The 16697-nt window shown below is 35.1% G+C and overlaps 1 protein-coding gene across 2 annotated transcripts in view; it reads right to left on the bottom strand.

Moving 5' to 3' along the window:
* STXBP5L (syntaxin binding protein 5L) overlaps positions 1–16697 on the bottom strand; it is a 324426-nt gene that overhangs the window by 115128 nt on the left and 192601 nt on the right. For both annotated transcript variants that reach the window (XM_069554728.1, XM_069554732.1), the window contains exons 15-18: positions 11110–11150; positions 4976–5193; positions 3070–3239; positions 2258–2383 (exon numbers count right to left, since the gene is read on the bottom strand). In XM_069554728.1, coding sequence (XP_069410829.1) covers positions 2258–2383; positions 3070–3239; positions 4976–5193; positions 11110–11150 — 555 coding nt within the window. The remainder of the gene's footprint in view (positions 1–2257; positions 2384–3069; positions 3240–4975; positions 5194–11109; positions 11151–16697) is intronic.

Below are 16697 nucleotides of genomic sequence, written 5' to 3'. Positions count from 1 at the left end.
TCTCTCAAATAGGGAAGCCTGAAAATGGTTTGAGCTCAGCCATCTTCCGTAGTAACCATGTGGGTTAGAGGATAAGCTGGCCATATCAAACAAATAGCATTATAGCTGTCCCACACTACCTTTCTTTCCTCCCCTAATCCCTAGGCTGTTCCTGCCAGCTTTCCTATCAAAGGATTTTTCAGTCAAGAGCAAACTCCCGATATCTATATTCACATACATCTTTTACATACACCCCCAAACCTCTAAGAACACAAGACTGTTTTCAGGTCATGGGCCTTTCAGCTGGCTTCAAGTTCTCTTGGAGCTCATGAGACTTAGTTTAAGGGCAGACTGGGTATATATAAACAGAGCTATATATGTGCATGGGTGCTAAGTCATTTCAATTGTGTCTGACTCTGCGACCGTATGGACTGTAGCCTGTCAAGCTCCTCTGTCCGTGGGATTCTTCAGGCAAGAATACTGGAGTGGGTTGCCATGCCCTTCTCCAGGGGATCTTCCCAACCCAGAAATTGAACCTGGGTCTCTTTTGTCTTCTGCATTGTCAGGAGGGTTCTTTACCACTAGCACCACTTGGGAAGCCCGATGCATGTGTGTATATATGTATGTAAATGTGTTAATTTGAAAAAAGATGATCCCAAATTTAGAAGGTAAAGATGAAATATTCAGTAAGTGGTATTGGCATAACTCTTAGTCATCAGGTAAGAAATAAAGTGTAATTCCTATTTCATGTCTCATACCAAAATAAACTCTGGATAAAGACTTAAATATATTAAAGCAATAAATATATAAGACAGTATGCCTCATGATCTTGAAGTGAGAAAGGCTTTTCTAAGTATGACAAAAAATCCAGAGCCAGAAAATAAAAACAGAATTACTTAAATATTTTTTAAATTTTTGCTTGAAATAAAAATCCTAATCAAAATCATAAATAAAACCAAGGAAAATATCTGTAGGTTTCATCACAGAGAAAGCTAACTTCTTTACTACATAAACATTTTTCACAAATCTACAAAAAAATAACTCTGCAAAAAAAATGGACAAAGAATATACACAGAAATGTCACTAGAGAAAAAAAGTTGTTCGGTTTCATTTAAGATACAAGGAAAATGCTAATATTATAATAATAAACTTCCTTTTACTTAACAGAATGACATTTGGTTATACACTGCTGTTAAAAAGGTTGTAGGGAATCAGGTATCCTCAAACACTGCTGATGGGAGTGGAATTTGATACAATGTTTATGAAAAGTACAAACTAGGAATAAGAATTAATTAGAACTAAATTAGTGCTTAAAGGGAATACAATCCAACTTTCAAAGATAGGATGTCTGATTGGATTATCCTGTCTGAGCTTTCTATACTGTCTATTAGCTTAGTCAGAGAAATAAATAATACTTTCTGGAGGATGAAAACATCATTTAGAACCTCAAATTATCTCTATAATAGTTTATAGTGGTATATAATGTTCAATAAAACAAAACAAAACCAAAAGGCAAACCTAAGTTATATGATGACAATATAATGTGACCCAAACCCAAGACAAATAATAAGCTAGTTATCAAATGCATTTTTTTAATTTTAAATTGGGGGATAATTGCTTTACCATGTTGTATTGGCTTCTGCCGTACAACAACTTGAATCAGCCGTAAGTATACACATGTCTCCTCCCCCCGAACCTCCTCCCACTCTCTAACCTCATCCTGCCCCTCTATATTATTACTGAGCACCTCCTGTCAAACACATATTTAAAGTAACTATATTCAACATGTTCAAGGAAACAGAAGAGTGATAATTTAGGAAGATAACAGAAAACTTTAAAAAGAACCAAGTGGAAGGTCTAGAGCTAAAAAAGAACTGAAATTCAACTCCATGGGTGAATCTACCATTAGATTAGATACCACTGAAGAACTGGTGAACTTTTAAAGATAAGTCAAAAGAAAGTATCCAAAATGAAACACAAAGAGTGAAAGGATAGAAAACACAAAACAAATAAAAATGTATGAGTGTGATAATATCTTAACAGCCTCCCAACACTAAAAGTTTGACATTACTATTACAAGTTTGAAATAAATTAAGAAAGAACATTTAACCACAATTTATGTTTAAATTACTATTTTCTTATACAATTTTCAACCTAATAAAAATCCAGGCAAGGGCTTCTTTCCACTTTTAGGACTTAATTATTTTAAAAGAAACATTTAATGTATCAAACATATTAGATAAATTATACAAATTAGAAAGAATGTTTAACTACTTACATTCCATATGCCGAGCTCACAGCAAGGCTAGTAATCTGCTGTGGAGGTTCACCGTCCACCCACACCAACTGAATAACAAGTTCTGCTTGATATCCCGGAGGCATCCGCACTGGTCGTGTTTTAACACTAGAAAAACAGAAAAAATAATTGCATCATATACAGTTCGAATACATATGCTCATGCTTATTTTCAGAATTCATAACAATAATCTTCCTATAGAAATATACAATACCATGCACTGAGGACATTATGCAGGTAAACAGTATCTTCTAGCTTTCTTAAAATACACCAAGTCACTTGTGATTTCTTAACCTTTCCTTGAAGTAGCTTTTCAGTCAGTCAGATCTAGAACTTCACTGGACTTCACGAGTTCCTTTTTCTCTTTTGATAGTAGTATTTTAAATTATTTTTATTATTTAATTACTTTCTTACACAATATTTGTTACATATGGGTAAGTCATAATGCATGACATTAAGAACTATGACCATTAATCTACAACCCAACTTGAGTTCAACATATTCAAAACCTAAATTCCTGTTCTTGCTCTCTAAACTTGCTCCACCTGTAGCCTTCTCTATCAAAGCTATGTTTTCTTTAGGGTCCTTCAGGGAAGGAAATGTATTCATTATTAATGAAGAATAAAAATACTGGACTCTTTTCATAGATAGTCCCAAAAAAGATCAAGGTACCTCTTGGTGGACTGAAGACCACTTGACAATAACTTAATAAAAGAGGATATTTCATTTGGCAAGTTTCAAAGAATTATACAATTACATGTAAAGTTGTTTTAAAATTTGGTAGCAACTCTTACTTGAGGCATGGGATACTGTCCTTTGTTACTCCTTCACTAGCCATAGTGTTAGTGCTCCCAGAGAGACTCCTTGAAGGAAGCTGGGATGAAAGATCTGGAAATGGAGGACTTGTTTCTGGTTCTGGGGTAATAATATCTTCAATATCATACTGCAGTCGTACCTCTAAAGACTTAAAAAAAGAAAAATCAAGTTTTGATTTCATCTAGGTTGTCATAATAATAATAATGATAATCATATTAAAATCTGGCATGTTTTGGTAATTATTCAGATTAGTTCAATTTCAATTAATAGTAGAGATACCCTAAACTGAATTAAATAGTAAGTTACATAAAATATTCAATGGCGTTCACAAAAAAAATGTAAATGTGTTTAATTCTTTAGAATTATAAGAAAAATACCTGCCAGTGGAGATAAATTTTCTATATAATAAATATTCCTTAAGGTAAAGTATAAATTACAGTTCCACATATGATCAAATAAAAGGAGGAACTGGTCTGGTTAGTCCAATGAAAGAAACTAAATTGGATGTGTATGTGTATTTACATGCACACAACACACTTACAAATTGTTATTTGTACAAAACTTTTTAGCTTTAAAAAAATCATTCAATCTTGACTTCGAATTAATTCAGTATAATTTTCCAAAATAAATTCCATATTTTATTAGTTTAGCTCTTATATAATTTCATTAGCTTGGTCAGAATTGCTTAATGAAAAAAATATGATAATTTAAATTGGAATAAAAAACCCTTTCTTTAAAGTTAAGAATGTTTAAAAATTACTTTATGACTACATTCAATGCTTCAAAAACTCAATTTTATAACACAAACATTGTCTTTCATTGTAAAAATAAGCATTTCTGACACTGAAAACAATTGCTTACAAAAATAAATTATGGAATAGTGAATACAGCAATGTTATCCAAATTATTTTCATAATTATCTTAACACTTAAATCCTCTGGTGGCAATAACAATTATCAAGTGCTTACTACACTTAGATACTCTGCTAATGACTTTAACATACTATCATAAAACCCTATGAAAATGGCATTACAATTTCTAGTTTATCACTACTTCCTATTTTTCTATTTTATTTACACAGGAAATTATATGAGTGATGAAGCTGAGTCTTTACCCAGACTATACTACTGACTAATGGGGTCTTATGACTTGTTTAGTCACACAGGTATTCACTGGTAAAGCCAGAATTAAAAGCTAGGCTTATCTGACTCCAGTGTCTGGGATTTAACTACTATACTCTAAGAGCAATGTTTAATTTTATTCCCTAAGGGATAAGCAGTTATATTTAGGCCTTTAATAGAAAATCTTTATTTTCTGATAAAATGGAGTGGGTAGAGAAGACCCATTATACACAGGTGCCTTTATTTAGACTTAACTTATCCCTTAAGAACATCATTATTTCAAATAATTAAACTATTTAATTATGTTTAAAAATTAATATTAGGTAAAGCAGCCCCATAATTATTTCCACCCTATAAAAAACGCTGCTATTTAAAAGATCAAAGTAATCTTACTGCAGTTGATAGTCATTTATGGCAGTTAACTGACAAAAAGGACAACCTAAAAAATTTAATAAAGATATAGAACAAAACTTGCATTAATTTGACATTTATACATAAAATCAATGACTGTCTATATAAAACCTATAGGCATAGTCTATCCTATTTAATAATACTAAATTTGATAGCTGATTTTGTCACTTTAAACCAAATTATTTTTTAACATAGTAAGTAACAAAAACAATTTAAAATTCTATGAACTGGATAACTGACCAAATACTGTACTCTTGATGGCTTAAAACCATACCAAGCACTAGTCAGAATCTATGATAATTGTTTTCTTTTGATAACTTAAAGTGTAAAAGTTAATTTTTAAATGACTTACCACTATTTCTGTTGTAATTTCATGTCTGCTGAATTTATAAATTATGACATATGCAGAGACTCCTGATACACAGAATATTCTGCTCTCTGGACACCAGTAGATCATCTGAATGGCATATGGGTCTTCCTCTACAATCTCACATGTTTGTTTTCCTTCTCCTACCTTCTGTTTTTCAAACACTTTTGAAGTTTTTAGCTTGTATAGCATCTGCAGAGTTACTATAAGATATTGAATCATAGTTATCTTCTAATTTGCACTTAATTCTTTTATTTGTTGAAGCCTTTTCAATATATCTGTTACATCACAAAAATTAAAATCCAAGTAAACAAAATTAACTACATTTTAACAAGGAATTATTCAAAGTTATGCTCTCATATCAGTACTGTTTAGCCGGAGGAAGACTATAGGGAAAACATAAACATTCATTGAACATATATGGTATACCAAACAACATGTAGGACTTTGTGTGCATTCTCATGGGTTCCTCAGAAAAGTCCCCTTGTTTATTGATAAAACACTTGAGCTCAGAAAGTTTATAATGAAACTACTCAATCTACTTCTTTCCCAAGATTGAGAAGTCCTTTTTTTAAAAAATTTTTAACCGAAGTACAATGCTTTACAGAATTTTGTTGTTTTCTATCAAACCTCCACATGAATCAGCAGCCATAGGTATACATATATCCCCTCGCTTTTGAACTTCCCTCCTGTTTCCCTCCCCATCCCACCCCTCTAGGTTGATACAGAGCCCCTGGTTGAGTTTCCTGAGCCATACAGCAAATTCCCCTTGCCTATCTATTTTATATATGGTAATGTAAGTTTCCTTGTTACTTTTTCCATACTTCTTTTTTTCATTGTTTTCCCTTTTGATTGTTGGATGAAAGGTTGATGCTATTCAAGAGTTTATTCCTCTCAACAAATTTTTAGACATTCCTTCAGATGAGAAATACTTGTAATTTACCAGTTAGCAATATTAGGAATGATCTAGATTATTTTAGAAAGGTCATTTCTGAGTGGCTCTGTGTTAGGAAACAGTCAGTTATGATTTCTAAAAAGTCTGGTCTGTGAATTGTTTTCAGAAATATTTATTTGGAGGAATATTATTTCCATTTTAGAACTGGATGATAGCTCCACAATATTAAGATCTCTGATCCTAAAAAGGATTCTTGAGAAAATTTCTAAAAATCTGGGAGTTCCTGCCAAAAGTGCACAATCTGAAACAATCATGAGAAACATTAGTCAGATTCAAAATGAAAGAGATTCTACAAAAGAACTGGCCTGAACTAAAAATGCCAATCATGAAATACTTAGCAACCATGCCAGACTAAAGAAAACTCTAAAGATAGACTGCTAAAATCCAACAAATACTCTGAGATTTTCTTTTGGTAAATGAGATATTACTGAACAACCAGCTAAACTGAGTAAGATCTGGAAGTTAGATAATGGTATTATATTAATATTAAACTCCTGATTTTGATAACTATAATTTCATTTCATAAAAGAGTACCCTTGTTTGTAAGAAATACACACTGAAGTACTGTTAAGTACTTCAGTACTTAACAGTACATGTACTGTTAAGAAGAACATATATTTGTAGCTTGCTCTCAAATGGTTACAAAAAGCTATGTATATGTATATGTTTGTGTGTGTATGTGTGTAAGAAAATGGAGGTGAAAGAGAAAGGGTGCAAGCAAGCAAGTGCTAGATTGAGAGCATGCATATGGTAGAAGGGCGGGTGAAGGGAACACATGTATACACTGAAATTTGGGTAATCTTGCTGAAGGCTATACAACACTTCATAGGACATTTTTGTGATTTTTCTGTAAGCTTAATATGACATGGAAATAATAATACTACAGACATAATTATTTGACTTTGAGTTAACCAACAGAGATTATTCTTAGTAGGCCCAACAGAATCTGGCGAGCCCTTTAAAAGAGGGACTGAGGCCCTCCCTGAAGTTAGAGACACACTCCTTTGAAGAAACAAATCACATGAGTTTTAAACTCATGTACACCCATGGCGGATTCATGTCAATGTATGGCAAAAGCAATACAGTATTGTAAAGTAAAACAAAGTAAAAATAAAAATCAAAAATAAAATAAAACATTATTCAGCCATAAAAAAAAAAGCTGCAAGAAAATGAATTCTGCCAACAATTACATGAGCTTGGAAGAGAACTCTGAGCTGCAGACTAGCCAATACCTCAACTCTAGTCTCTTAGATGTGAGCAAAGAACCCAAATAACCTGACCCAGATTCATGACACAAAAACTGTGAAGCAATTTATGGGTATTGTTTCAAACTGCTAACTTGTGGTAATTTGCTGTGTTCGGTCAGTCAGTCATGTCCAACTCTTTGCAACCCCATGGACTGCAGCATGCCAGGCCTCCCTGTCCCTTACCATCTCCTGGAGCTGGCTCAAACTCATGTCCATTGAGTCGGTATGCCATCCAACCATCTCTTCCTCTGTTGTCCCCTTCTCCTGCCTTCAATCTTTCCCAGCAACAGGGTCTTTTCTAATGAATCAGCTCTTAGAATCAGGTGGCCAAAGTATTGGAGCTTCAGTATCAGTCCTTCCAGTGAATATTAAGGATTGATTTCCTTTAGGATTGATTGATTTTGTTGTTCAAGGGACTCTCAAGAGTGTTCTCCAACATCACAGTTCAAAAGCATCAGTTCTTTGGCACTCATACTTCTTATAGTCCCACTCTCACATCCACATATAACTACTGGAAAAACCATAGCTTTGACTAGACGGACCTTTGTCAGCAATGTCTCTGCTGTTTAATATACTATCTAGTTTTGTCATAGCTTTTCTTCCAAGGAGCAAGTGTCTTTTAATTTCATGGCTGTAGTCACCATCTGCAGTGATCTGGAGCCCAAGAAAATAAAGTCTGTCACTGTTTCCATTGGTTCCCCATCTATTTGCCATGAAGCAATGGGACCAGATATCATGATCTTGGTTTTTTGAATGTTGAATTTTAAGCGAGTTTTTTTCACTTTCCTCTTTCACTTTCATCATCACTTTCCTCTTTCACTTAGTTTCTCTTCCTTTTCTCTCGTAAGGGTGGTATCATCTGTATATCTAGGGTTATTGATATTTCGCTCACCATCTTTATTCCAGCTTATGCTTCATCCAACCTGGCATTTTGCATGATGCACTCTGCATATAAGTTAAATAAGCATGATGACAATATACAGTCTTTGATGTACTCCTTTCCCATTGTGGAACCAGTCTGTTGCTACATGTCCAGTTCTAACTGATGTTTCTTGACCAGCATACAGATATCTCAGGAGGCAGGTAAGGTGGTCCGGTATCGCCATCTCTTGAACAGTTTTCCACAGTTTGTTGTGATCCACACTGTCAAAGGCTTTAGCGTAGTCAATGAGACAGAAGTAGATGTTTTTCTGCAATTCTCATGCTTTTTCTATGCTCCAACAGATGTTGGCGATTTGATCTCTGGTTCCTCTGCCTTTTCTAAATCCAGCTTGAACATCTGGGAGTTCACAGTTCACTTAGTATTGAAGTCTTACTTGGAGAATTTTGAGTATTACTTTGCTAGTGTGTAAAATGAGTGCAATTGTGCCATAGCTTCCCTGGTGGCTCAGACGGTTAAGCGTCTGTCTACAATGCGGGAGACCTGGGTTCAATCCCTGGGTCGGGAAGATCCCTTGGAAAAGGAAATGGCAATCCACTCCAGTACTATTGCCTGGAAAATCCCATGGACAGAGGAGCCTGGTAGGCTACATGTAGTCCACGGGGTCGCAAAGAGTCAGACACGACTGAGCGACTTCACTTCACTTCACTTCACTTGAACATTCTTTGGCATTGCCTTTCTTTAGGATTGGAATGAAAACTGACCTTTTCCAGTCCTGCGGCCACTGCCCAGTTTTCCAAATTTTCTGGCATATTGAGTGCAGCATTTTCAGAACATCATCTTTAGGATGTGAAATAGCTCAGTTGGAATTCTATTCTCTCCATCTGCTTTGTTTGTAGTGATGCTTCATAAAGCCTACTTGACTTCTCACTCCAGGATATCTGGTTCTAGGTGAGTGATCACATCATCATGGTTGTCTGGGTCATGAAGATCTTTTTTGTATAGTTCTTCTTTGTATTCTTGCCACCTCTTCTTAATATCTTCTGCTTTTGTGAGGTCCATATCATTTTTGTCATTTATTGTGCCCATCTTTGCATGAAACGTTCCCTTGGTATCTCTAATTTTCTTGAAGAGATCTCTAGTCTTTCCCATTCTATCATTTTCCTCTATTTCTTTGCATTGATCACTGAAGAGGGCTTTCCTATCTCTCCTTGCTTACTCAGCAACTGAAGATGAATCCTTGAACAATACAGGTTTGAAATGCATGGGTCCAGTTATTCTCATATTATTTTCAGTAGTAAATAGAACAGTACTACACAATCTGAGGATGACTGAATCCTCAGATGCTGAATCACAGATACAGAGGAACACTGTATGTGAGGGCCAACTATAAATTATGCCCCAACTGTAAGTTATGGGTAGAGGGCTGACTGTGTAGAGGGTTGGTATAGCCAATCTGACTGACTCCCATGTTGTTCAAGGGTCAACAGTACACATATCTATTCAAATTAAATATAACTTCATTTCCTGTACTGGACCCTATTCCACAAAATTGGCAGACTAACTGATATTTCTCTAATAACATCCACTGGTTTGAAGATATGCTGTTATAATGGATTACAGTAAAAATATTAAAGATGTTGCAAACTTTTGCAACATATGTTCTGAGTGTAATAAAATACTTTATTTAGAAATTAACTTTCTAAAATATCATCATGTATGCTTTCAGGGTGGCATGCACTTAAGTCATTAGAGTGTTAAACTGTCTTCTCACATTTTAAAAGATAAGGAGTAACTTAGAGGTGGTATGAAATGAGCAAAGATATCACTGTGAAATTGTGTTCATGAAACAAACTCAGATTTACATGAAAAGGTTTATCAAAATAAAAAAAACTGTCATTCTTTGGAATTTCTCCTTGATCAACTGTTCTTTATTGTGAGGTCAGAAAGGGGCCTCAGAATTCATGGTTTTAAATCTTTTAATAATTTCCCTTTGTTGATGTTTTGTTCTACTGCTAAAGGACTCTAGCTTGCAGACTAAGACTATCATTAATATTCAACTTTCTTCCCCTGCTTTTCTGCTTACCACAGTCTTTCTCAGTTTACTTCTATACCTTCAGGTATCACTTTGCTGCTGCTTCTTCATTACATACCATTCTTGACTGTTCTTCCTAACTGATGGACATTTTTACTTGAATTTCCTGGTGTTCCAACAAAACCCAAACCTCCAGAACTCTCCTGTATTCTTATTTCCAAAGAGTTACCTCCATCTTGATGATTACTCATCTCACAAAATTAAGAGACATTACTCACTTATTCTCTCCTCCTAGTCCTATCAAAATCTTATCTTCCAAAATTCACACTAAATGTTACCCCATCAAAATACATTCCTGAATCTACCTGGTTCAAATAAATCTCCCATTTCCAATATCAAACAGAACTTGGGTTGTACTACATTTAGAGTTCTTACCATACTGTTTGCCCTATAAATCTTCTGAAGGGTATGTATGGCTATAGTCAAGTCTTAAATATTTTTGCACATCCTTCAATGTTGAGCAGATTACTTTTTGTCCTTAAATTATGTAATTCTCAAGATTTCAAAAGAAAATTTACATTTATCAAATTATTTCTTTTGATTCTCAGGCACTTGGTAGACAAGCAGCAAAGGTAAAAAAAAAAGAATAGTAGGACAAAAGAACTTTTCCAAGACCACAGAGTGAAGAAGTGAAGGAAATTCCCTGAGCAGTTACTCTGATATATGAATAATTTGGTACATTTTTTCAGTGTAAATATAATAGGTTGCTAATAAACAGTGATTTCAGTTGTGCCTATATCATAGAAAAAAAGTAAAGTAGAAATAATACTTTAAAATGATTTAGTATTACAGGAAATGCATTTTGGTAACACAACCATAAGTGTATCTAAATATGTATCTAAATATGTATCTAAAATGATAACTGTCCAAACTAAAAAGTGGTAAATGGCTATGAGTAAATACTAACCAAGTTTTTTTTCTATAATAGAAGGAAAAACTTACTTGCAGACGCATCCCAAAACTTGATTGATCCATCTGCATGCCTAGATAAGAAATAAATTAGCATTAAGTATGGTCAATTAAAAAATTATAATTGTTCAAACTGTATAAAAACTTGAATTACTATTAGTGATCCCATGGACTGTAGCCTGCCAGGCTCCTCTGTCCATGGGATTCTCCAAGCAAGAATACTGGTGTGGATAGTCTGTCCCTTCTCCAGGGAATCTTCTCAACCCATGGATCACATTCAGGTCTCCTGCACTGCATGTGCATTCTTTACCACTGAGCCACAGAGTACAGAATACTTCCCAACACATTTCATGAGGCCAGCTCTATCCTGACACCAAAGCCAGGGAAAAACACGGCAAGAAAAGAAAATGACAGACCAATATCCCTTGAGCATAGATGTAAGAAAAAAAAAGTCAACAAAATATTAGCAAATCTAATTTAAAAAGCATAAGGATAATATATCATAAAACTAAGTTGGCTTATCCTGGAAATGTGATGCCAGTTAAACATTCTTAAAAATCAATCACCATATATATTTCATTATACTGTCAGATTGAAAAAGAAAAACCATTATCATCTCAATAAAGAAAAAGCACCTGAATTTAAAGTGATTCTCCACCACTACAGTGTTACAGGATTCTGTTTTTGTCTATGTATTTACTTTTACCAGAGAGCTTTATATTTTCATATGCTTTCATTCTGTTGTCTAACGTTCATTCATTTCAACTCAAAGGACTCCCTTTAGCAATCCTTGTGAGGCAAGTGTACTGCTAATAAATGGTTTCAGTTCTTGTTTATCTTAGTGTAAGTGAAAGTCGCTCAGTCATGTCTGACTCTTTGTGACCCCATAGACTATACAGTCCATGGAATTTTCCAGGCCAGAATACTGGAATGGGTAGCCTTTCCCTTCTCCAGGGTAGCCTCCTGACCCAGGAATCGAACCAGGGTCTGCTGCATTGCAGGTAGATTCTTTACCAACTGAGCTATCAGGGAAGCCCTTTGTTTATCTTGGAAGGCCTTTATTTTTCCTTCATTTTTGAAGCACAATTTCCTAGACACAGTGTTCATGGCTGGTTTTTCTTTTATTCTTAATGCACTTTAAATATATCATCCTACTCCCTTCTAGCCTATATATTTCTGAGGAGAAATCCAATGATAATCTCATGTAAGTTTTCATACACACAATGAGTAGCTTTTCTGTTGCTGCTTTTAAGACTGTTTCTTTGTCTTTGTCAATTTGTTTATAATGTGTCTCAGTGTTGTCCACCTTGGGTTCATCCTCACTAGAGTAGTCTGATACATATCCAATGAATATGGAAGTCCATTTACTTCCTCAGATTTGAGAAGTTTTCAGCCAACATTTCTTCAAATAATTCCTCTGTCCCATTCTTTTAACTTTATCCCTCTCACTCAGTATTTATTGTCTATCTTCAAGTTGGCTGGTTCTTTCTTCTGACTAAATCTGCTATTGATCCCCTCCAGTAAAATCTTCAATTCAGTCATTGTATTCTTTCACTTAAAACTTTATTTCTGGTTCTTTTAATAGTTTCTATCTCTCTGTTAATATTTTAATTTCACTCATGCATCACTTTCCTTATTTTGTTTAGTTGTCTGCCTGTGTTCTCCAGTCATGCATTGAGTTTCTTTGAGGCAATTATTTTGAATTGTCATGTAATCACAGATATCAAATTCTTTAGGTTCAGTTTCTAGACATGTTTCTTATTCCTTTGATTGGGCTGTGTTTGCCTATTTTTTTATGTGCCTTGTTATTTTATGTTGTGAATTTAGCATTTGAAAATACAGCCACCTGTTATCAACTGGCTTTATACAGGGGAAGACCTTCACCAAGCTCTTTGGGGTCTCTCAAACCTTCAGTAGGGATGCGTCTTCTCTGGGATTGTTGTATAATTTCCAAGCTATAGAGGTTTGCTGGTTTCTTTTTTTCAGGAGCTTGCACTCTCTTGCTCTATCCATTATGTCTGTAGTACTGCAAATTTCTTGGCATTTCAATAAGCCACTGAACTCTCCCTTGTTTTCTGTGGATACCCAGGCATCCAGATTCTATCAGTATTCTGACTGAGGGGAGATAAAAACTAGTCTCTTTGGAAGTCCCTTGAAAAGCAGGAACACTGGATGCACAGTCTATTCCATAACTTCCTTCTTATTGATTAATATTCCTCCTTGAACATGAGCTGTGCCAATTTGTGGGGGGAGCTGACACAGCTGAAATAAAATGATTGTTCTCACTCATTTCAGAGTGGCTGTTCTGGCTTTGAGCTCCCCTGGGGTACTGTGATTTTCTAACTGGTTTCTAGAGTTTTCATAAAGGGTTTTAGACAATATATTGTTGTTAAATCTGTGTGTCTGTGGGAGAACAAGGTCTGGGGTTACTTATTTTGACATCTTGCTGATGTCACTCTCCACTGACTCTTTTATGAAGTATTTTTCTGTCCTTTTTCTCTTAACCTGGCGATACTATTATATTTGAAGTGAGTGTATTGTTAATGGCATACAGTTTGGTTATATTTTTTAATCCACTCTGCCAATCAATGCATTTGAACTAATGTATTTAGACCATTTACATTTAAGCCTTAAAATTTCAATAATTACACTCTCTTTTTTTAATGCATTTGAACTAATGTATTTAGACCATTTACATTTAAGCCTTAAAATTTCAATAATTACACTGTCTTTTTTTTTCAATGCATTTGAACTAATGTATTTAGACCATTTACATTTAAGCCCTAAAATTTCAATAATTACACTGTCTTTTTTTTTTCTTTCATTTTTTTCCTCTTTTATTGTCACTGTTTTTTCACCTTCTTTCCTATGGGCTATTTGAATTATTTTAGTACATCCATTTTTATGAGTCAGTAATGTTTTGAGTATATCTATTAGCCCAGTTTTTTTTTTTTAAACAGGGTTGCATTAGGTACTGCATTGTATATTCATTTAACTTATCATAGCTACTGATGCTATCATACTACCATTTTAAGGTAGGTAGGGGTGCTACTGGTAAAGAACCTGCCTGTGAAGGCAGGAGATGTAAGAGATGCAGGTTCGATCCCTGGGTTGGGAAGATCCCCTGGAGGAAGGCATGGCAACCTATTCCAGTATTCATGTCTGGAGAATCCCATGGACAGAGGAGCCTGGCAGGCTACAGTCCATAGGTGTCACACACAGTTGGACATGACTGAAGCAACTTAGCACATAAAAACTTTATCTTTCTTTATACCAGTTTACCCTTGCCCATTTATAATTGCCTTAAATACATCCTCTATACATATGTAGAACCACATCAAACAATGTAACCATAATATTTTCTTCAATCATCAAATATAATTTTAAAAACTCAAAAGCAAGAAAGCCTATTGTATTTGCCCAGATTTTTACTTACTGTGGGCTTCCTTCCTTCCTCATAATCCAAGGTTCCTTCTTTTATCATTTGCTTTCTGTTTAGAGAACTTGCTTTTGGCATTCGTTTTGATATGTCTGATATAGACAAATTCTTAGTTTCCTTCATCTTAGAATGTATTAATTTCTAATTTCTAGAATATATTTTTGCTGGGTATAAGATTCTAAGTTGCCAGTTCTTTTCTTTCTGCACTTGAAAGATTCAGGTTTCCTCTGGCCTCCATGTTTTCTAGTGGGAAAGCTGCCTTCATTCAAATTAGTTTTGCCCAGTTGGTAAAAGTGTCATTTCTCTTTTGCTGTTTTCATGATTTTTTTCCCTTGTAATTTAGTTTTCAGTATTTTGACTATAATGTATCTTGTGGACTTCTTGTGACTCACCCACCTTCTGCAATCTCTCGGTTCAGATTTGGGAAGTTTTCATCATTATTTCCTTATGAACTTTTTCAGCCCTGCTCTTTTCTCCGTCCCCAGTGGACTTCCACTGACACAAAAGGGGAGGGTATATGGCTCCTCATTACTGCTGGACAGTGCTGGGGATTCTGTCTCCCCATATGATCTCTGTCACCATAGGTGATGAGTTTCATTACCACTCAGCAGAGTTAAAAGTCCCAGCTCCCTACTCAGACTTATGTTCAGTCTCAGAGACTGAATTGGGGTAAGTTGAGGTACACTGTTGTGGCCTGATGAGGGTGGAAGTCCAGGCTCCCCATTCAGTCTTAGATGAAATGGGTTGGAGTGGGGCCACAATTTTTTCCTGTGGTGGTTAGCTGCAGTAGAAAGATTATTTTCTAAAAATTTTCTGTCTTGATAGGCCGCCCCTTTCCTCATCTTTTGGCTAGAGAGAGCTAGCTTTTGTTGGGCCTTTCAGGTTTGTGCCCACTGGAAGTTCCAGGTTGCCAGCTTTTTCAGTTCCAATTCTCGGATATATGAGACAAAAACAAAAGCCAGGAAACTCACCTCCATGACATTCCTTGGGTCTTTGGGACCCTAGCCAGCGTGACTTCTCTTCATCTTTTTCAATCATATTATGTTTTTAAACACATAATATCCAGGGGATTTAGTTGTACTTAGTGGGAAGAATAGGGAAAATTAAATCTATTCTATATCCCCAGAGTCCCTTATTATCTTTTAAATCTTATCTTGTGTGTTGCTATGTTTCTATTTTTATTTCTAATATTAGAGTATGAAGTAGACTGCTATAGGAAGTAATAAGATTTCTGGTGCTATAAGTTTTGAAATATACTTTATTTATTTATTTTTTTTTAATTTTTAGTTTTTTATTTTTTAAATTTTAAAATCTTTAATTCTTACATGCATTCCCAAACATGAACCCCCCTCCCACCTCCCTCCCCAGAACATCTTTCTGGGTCATCCCCATGCACCAGCCCCAAGCATGCTGCATCCTGCGTCAGACATAGACTGGCAATTCAATTCACATGATAGTATACATGTTAGAATGTCATTCTCCCAAATCATCCCACCCTCTCCCTCTCCCTCTGAGTCCAAAAGTCCGTTATACACATCTGTGTCTCTTTCCCTGTCTTGCATACAGGGTCGTCATTGCCATCTTCCTAAATTCCATATATATGTGTTAGTATACTGTATTGGTGTTTTTCTTTCTGGCTTACTTCACTCTGTATAATCGGCTCCAGTTTCATCCATCTCATCAGAACTGATTCAAATGAATTCTTTTTAACGGCTGAGTAATACTCCATTGTGTATATGTACCACAGCTTTCTTATCCATTCATCTGCTGATGGACATCTAGGTTGTTTCCATGTCCTGGCTATTATAAACAGTGCTGCGATGAACATTGGGGTACATGTGTCTCTTTCAATTCTGTTTTCCTCGGTGTGTATGTGAAATATACTTTAAATAATCACCTAATGGGGATACAGAGCAGTGTTTCCTAGATTTGGAAGGAGTCAAGAGATACTGATAAGGACCTTTCCAAAGCTAATAGTCTATGAATTCTACAGAAATTCATTGACTAATTTTTCATGATTTTTCTATCTTTGACATTCGTGTGGTCTTATAATCTATACTTATTTATTGTTATATAGCTATGGTTTGACTCTTCTATAAAGGTTATAATCTTTGGACAGAAGCTGTGTCTTATATTTTTATTTAAACTGTCAGCATTACTAGAGCACAATTATGGAAAAGTG

This window comes from Ovis canadensis, chromosome 1 (genome assembly GCF_042477335.2).
Source record: "Ovis canadensis isolate MfBH-ARS-UI-01 breed Bighorn chromosome 1, ARS-UI_OviCan_v2, whole genome shotgun sequence".
Lineage (NCBI taxonomy): Eukaryota > Metazoa > Chordata > Mammalia > Artiodactyla > Bovidae > Ovis > Ovis canadensis.
The sequence above is the reverse complement of the archived record's forward strand: the minus strand, read 5'-3'. Positions and strand labels throughout refer to the sequence as shown.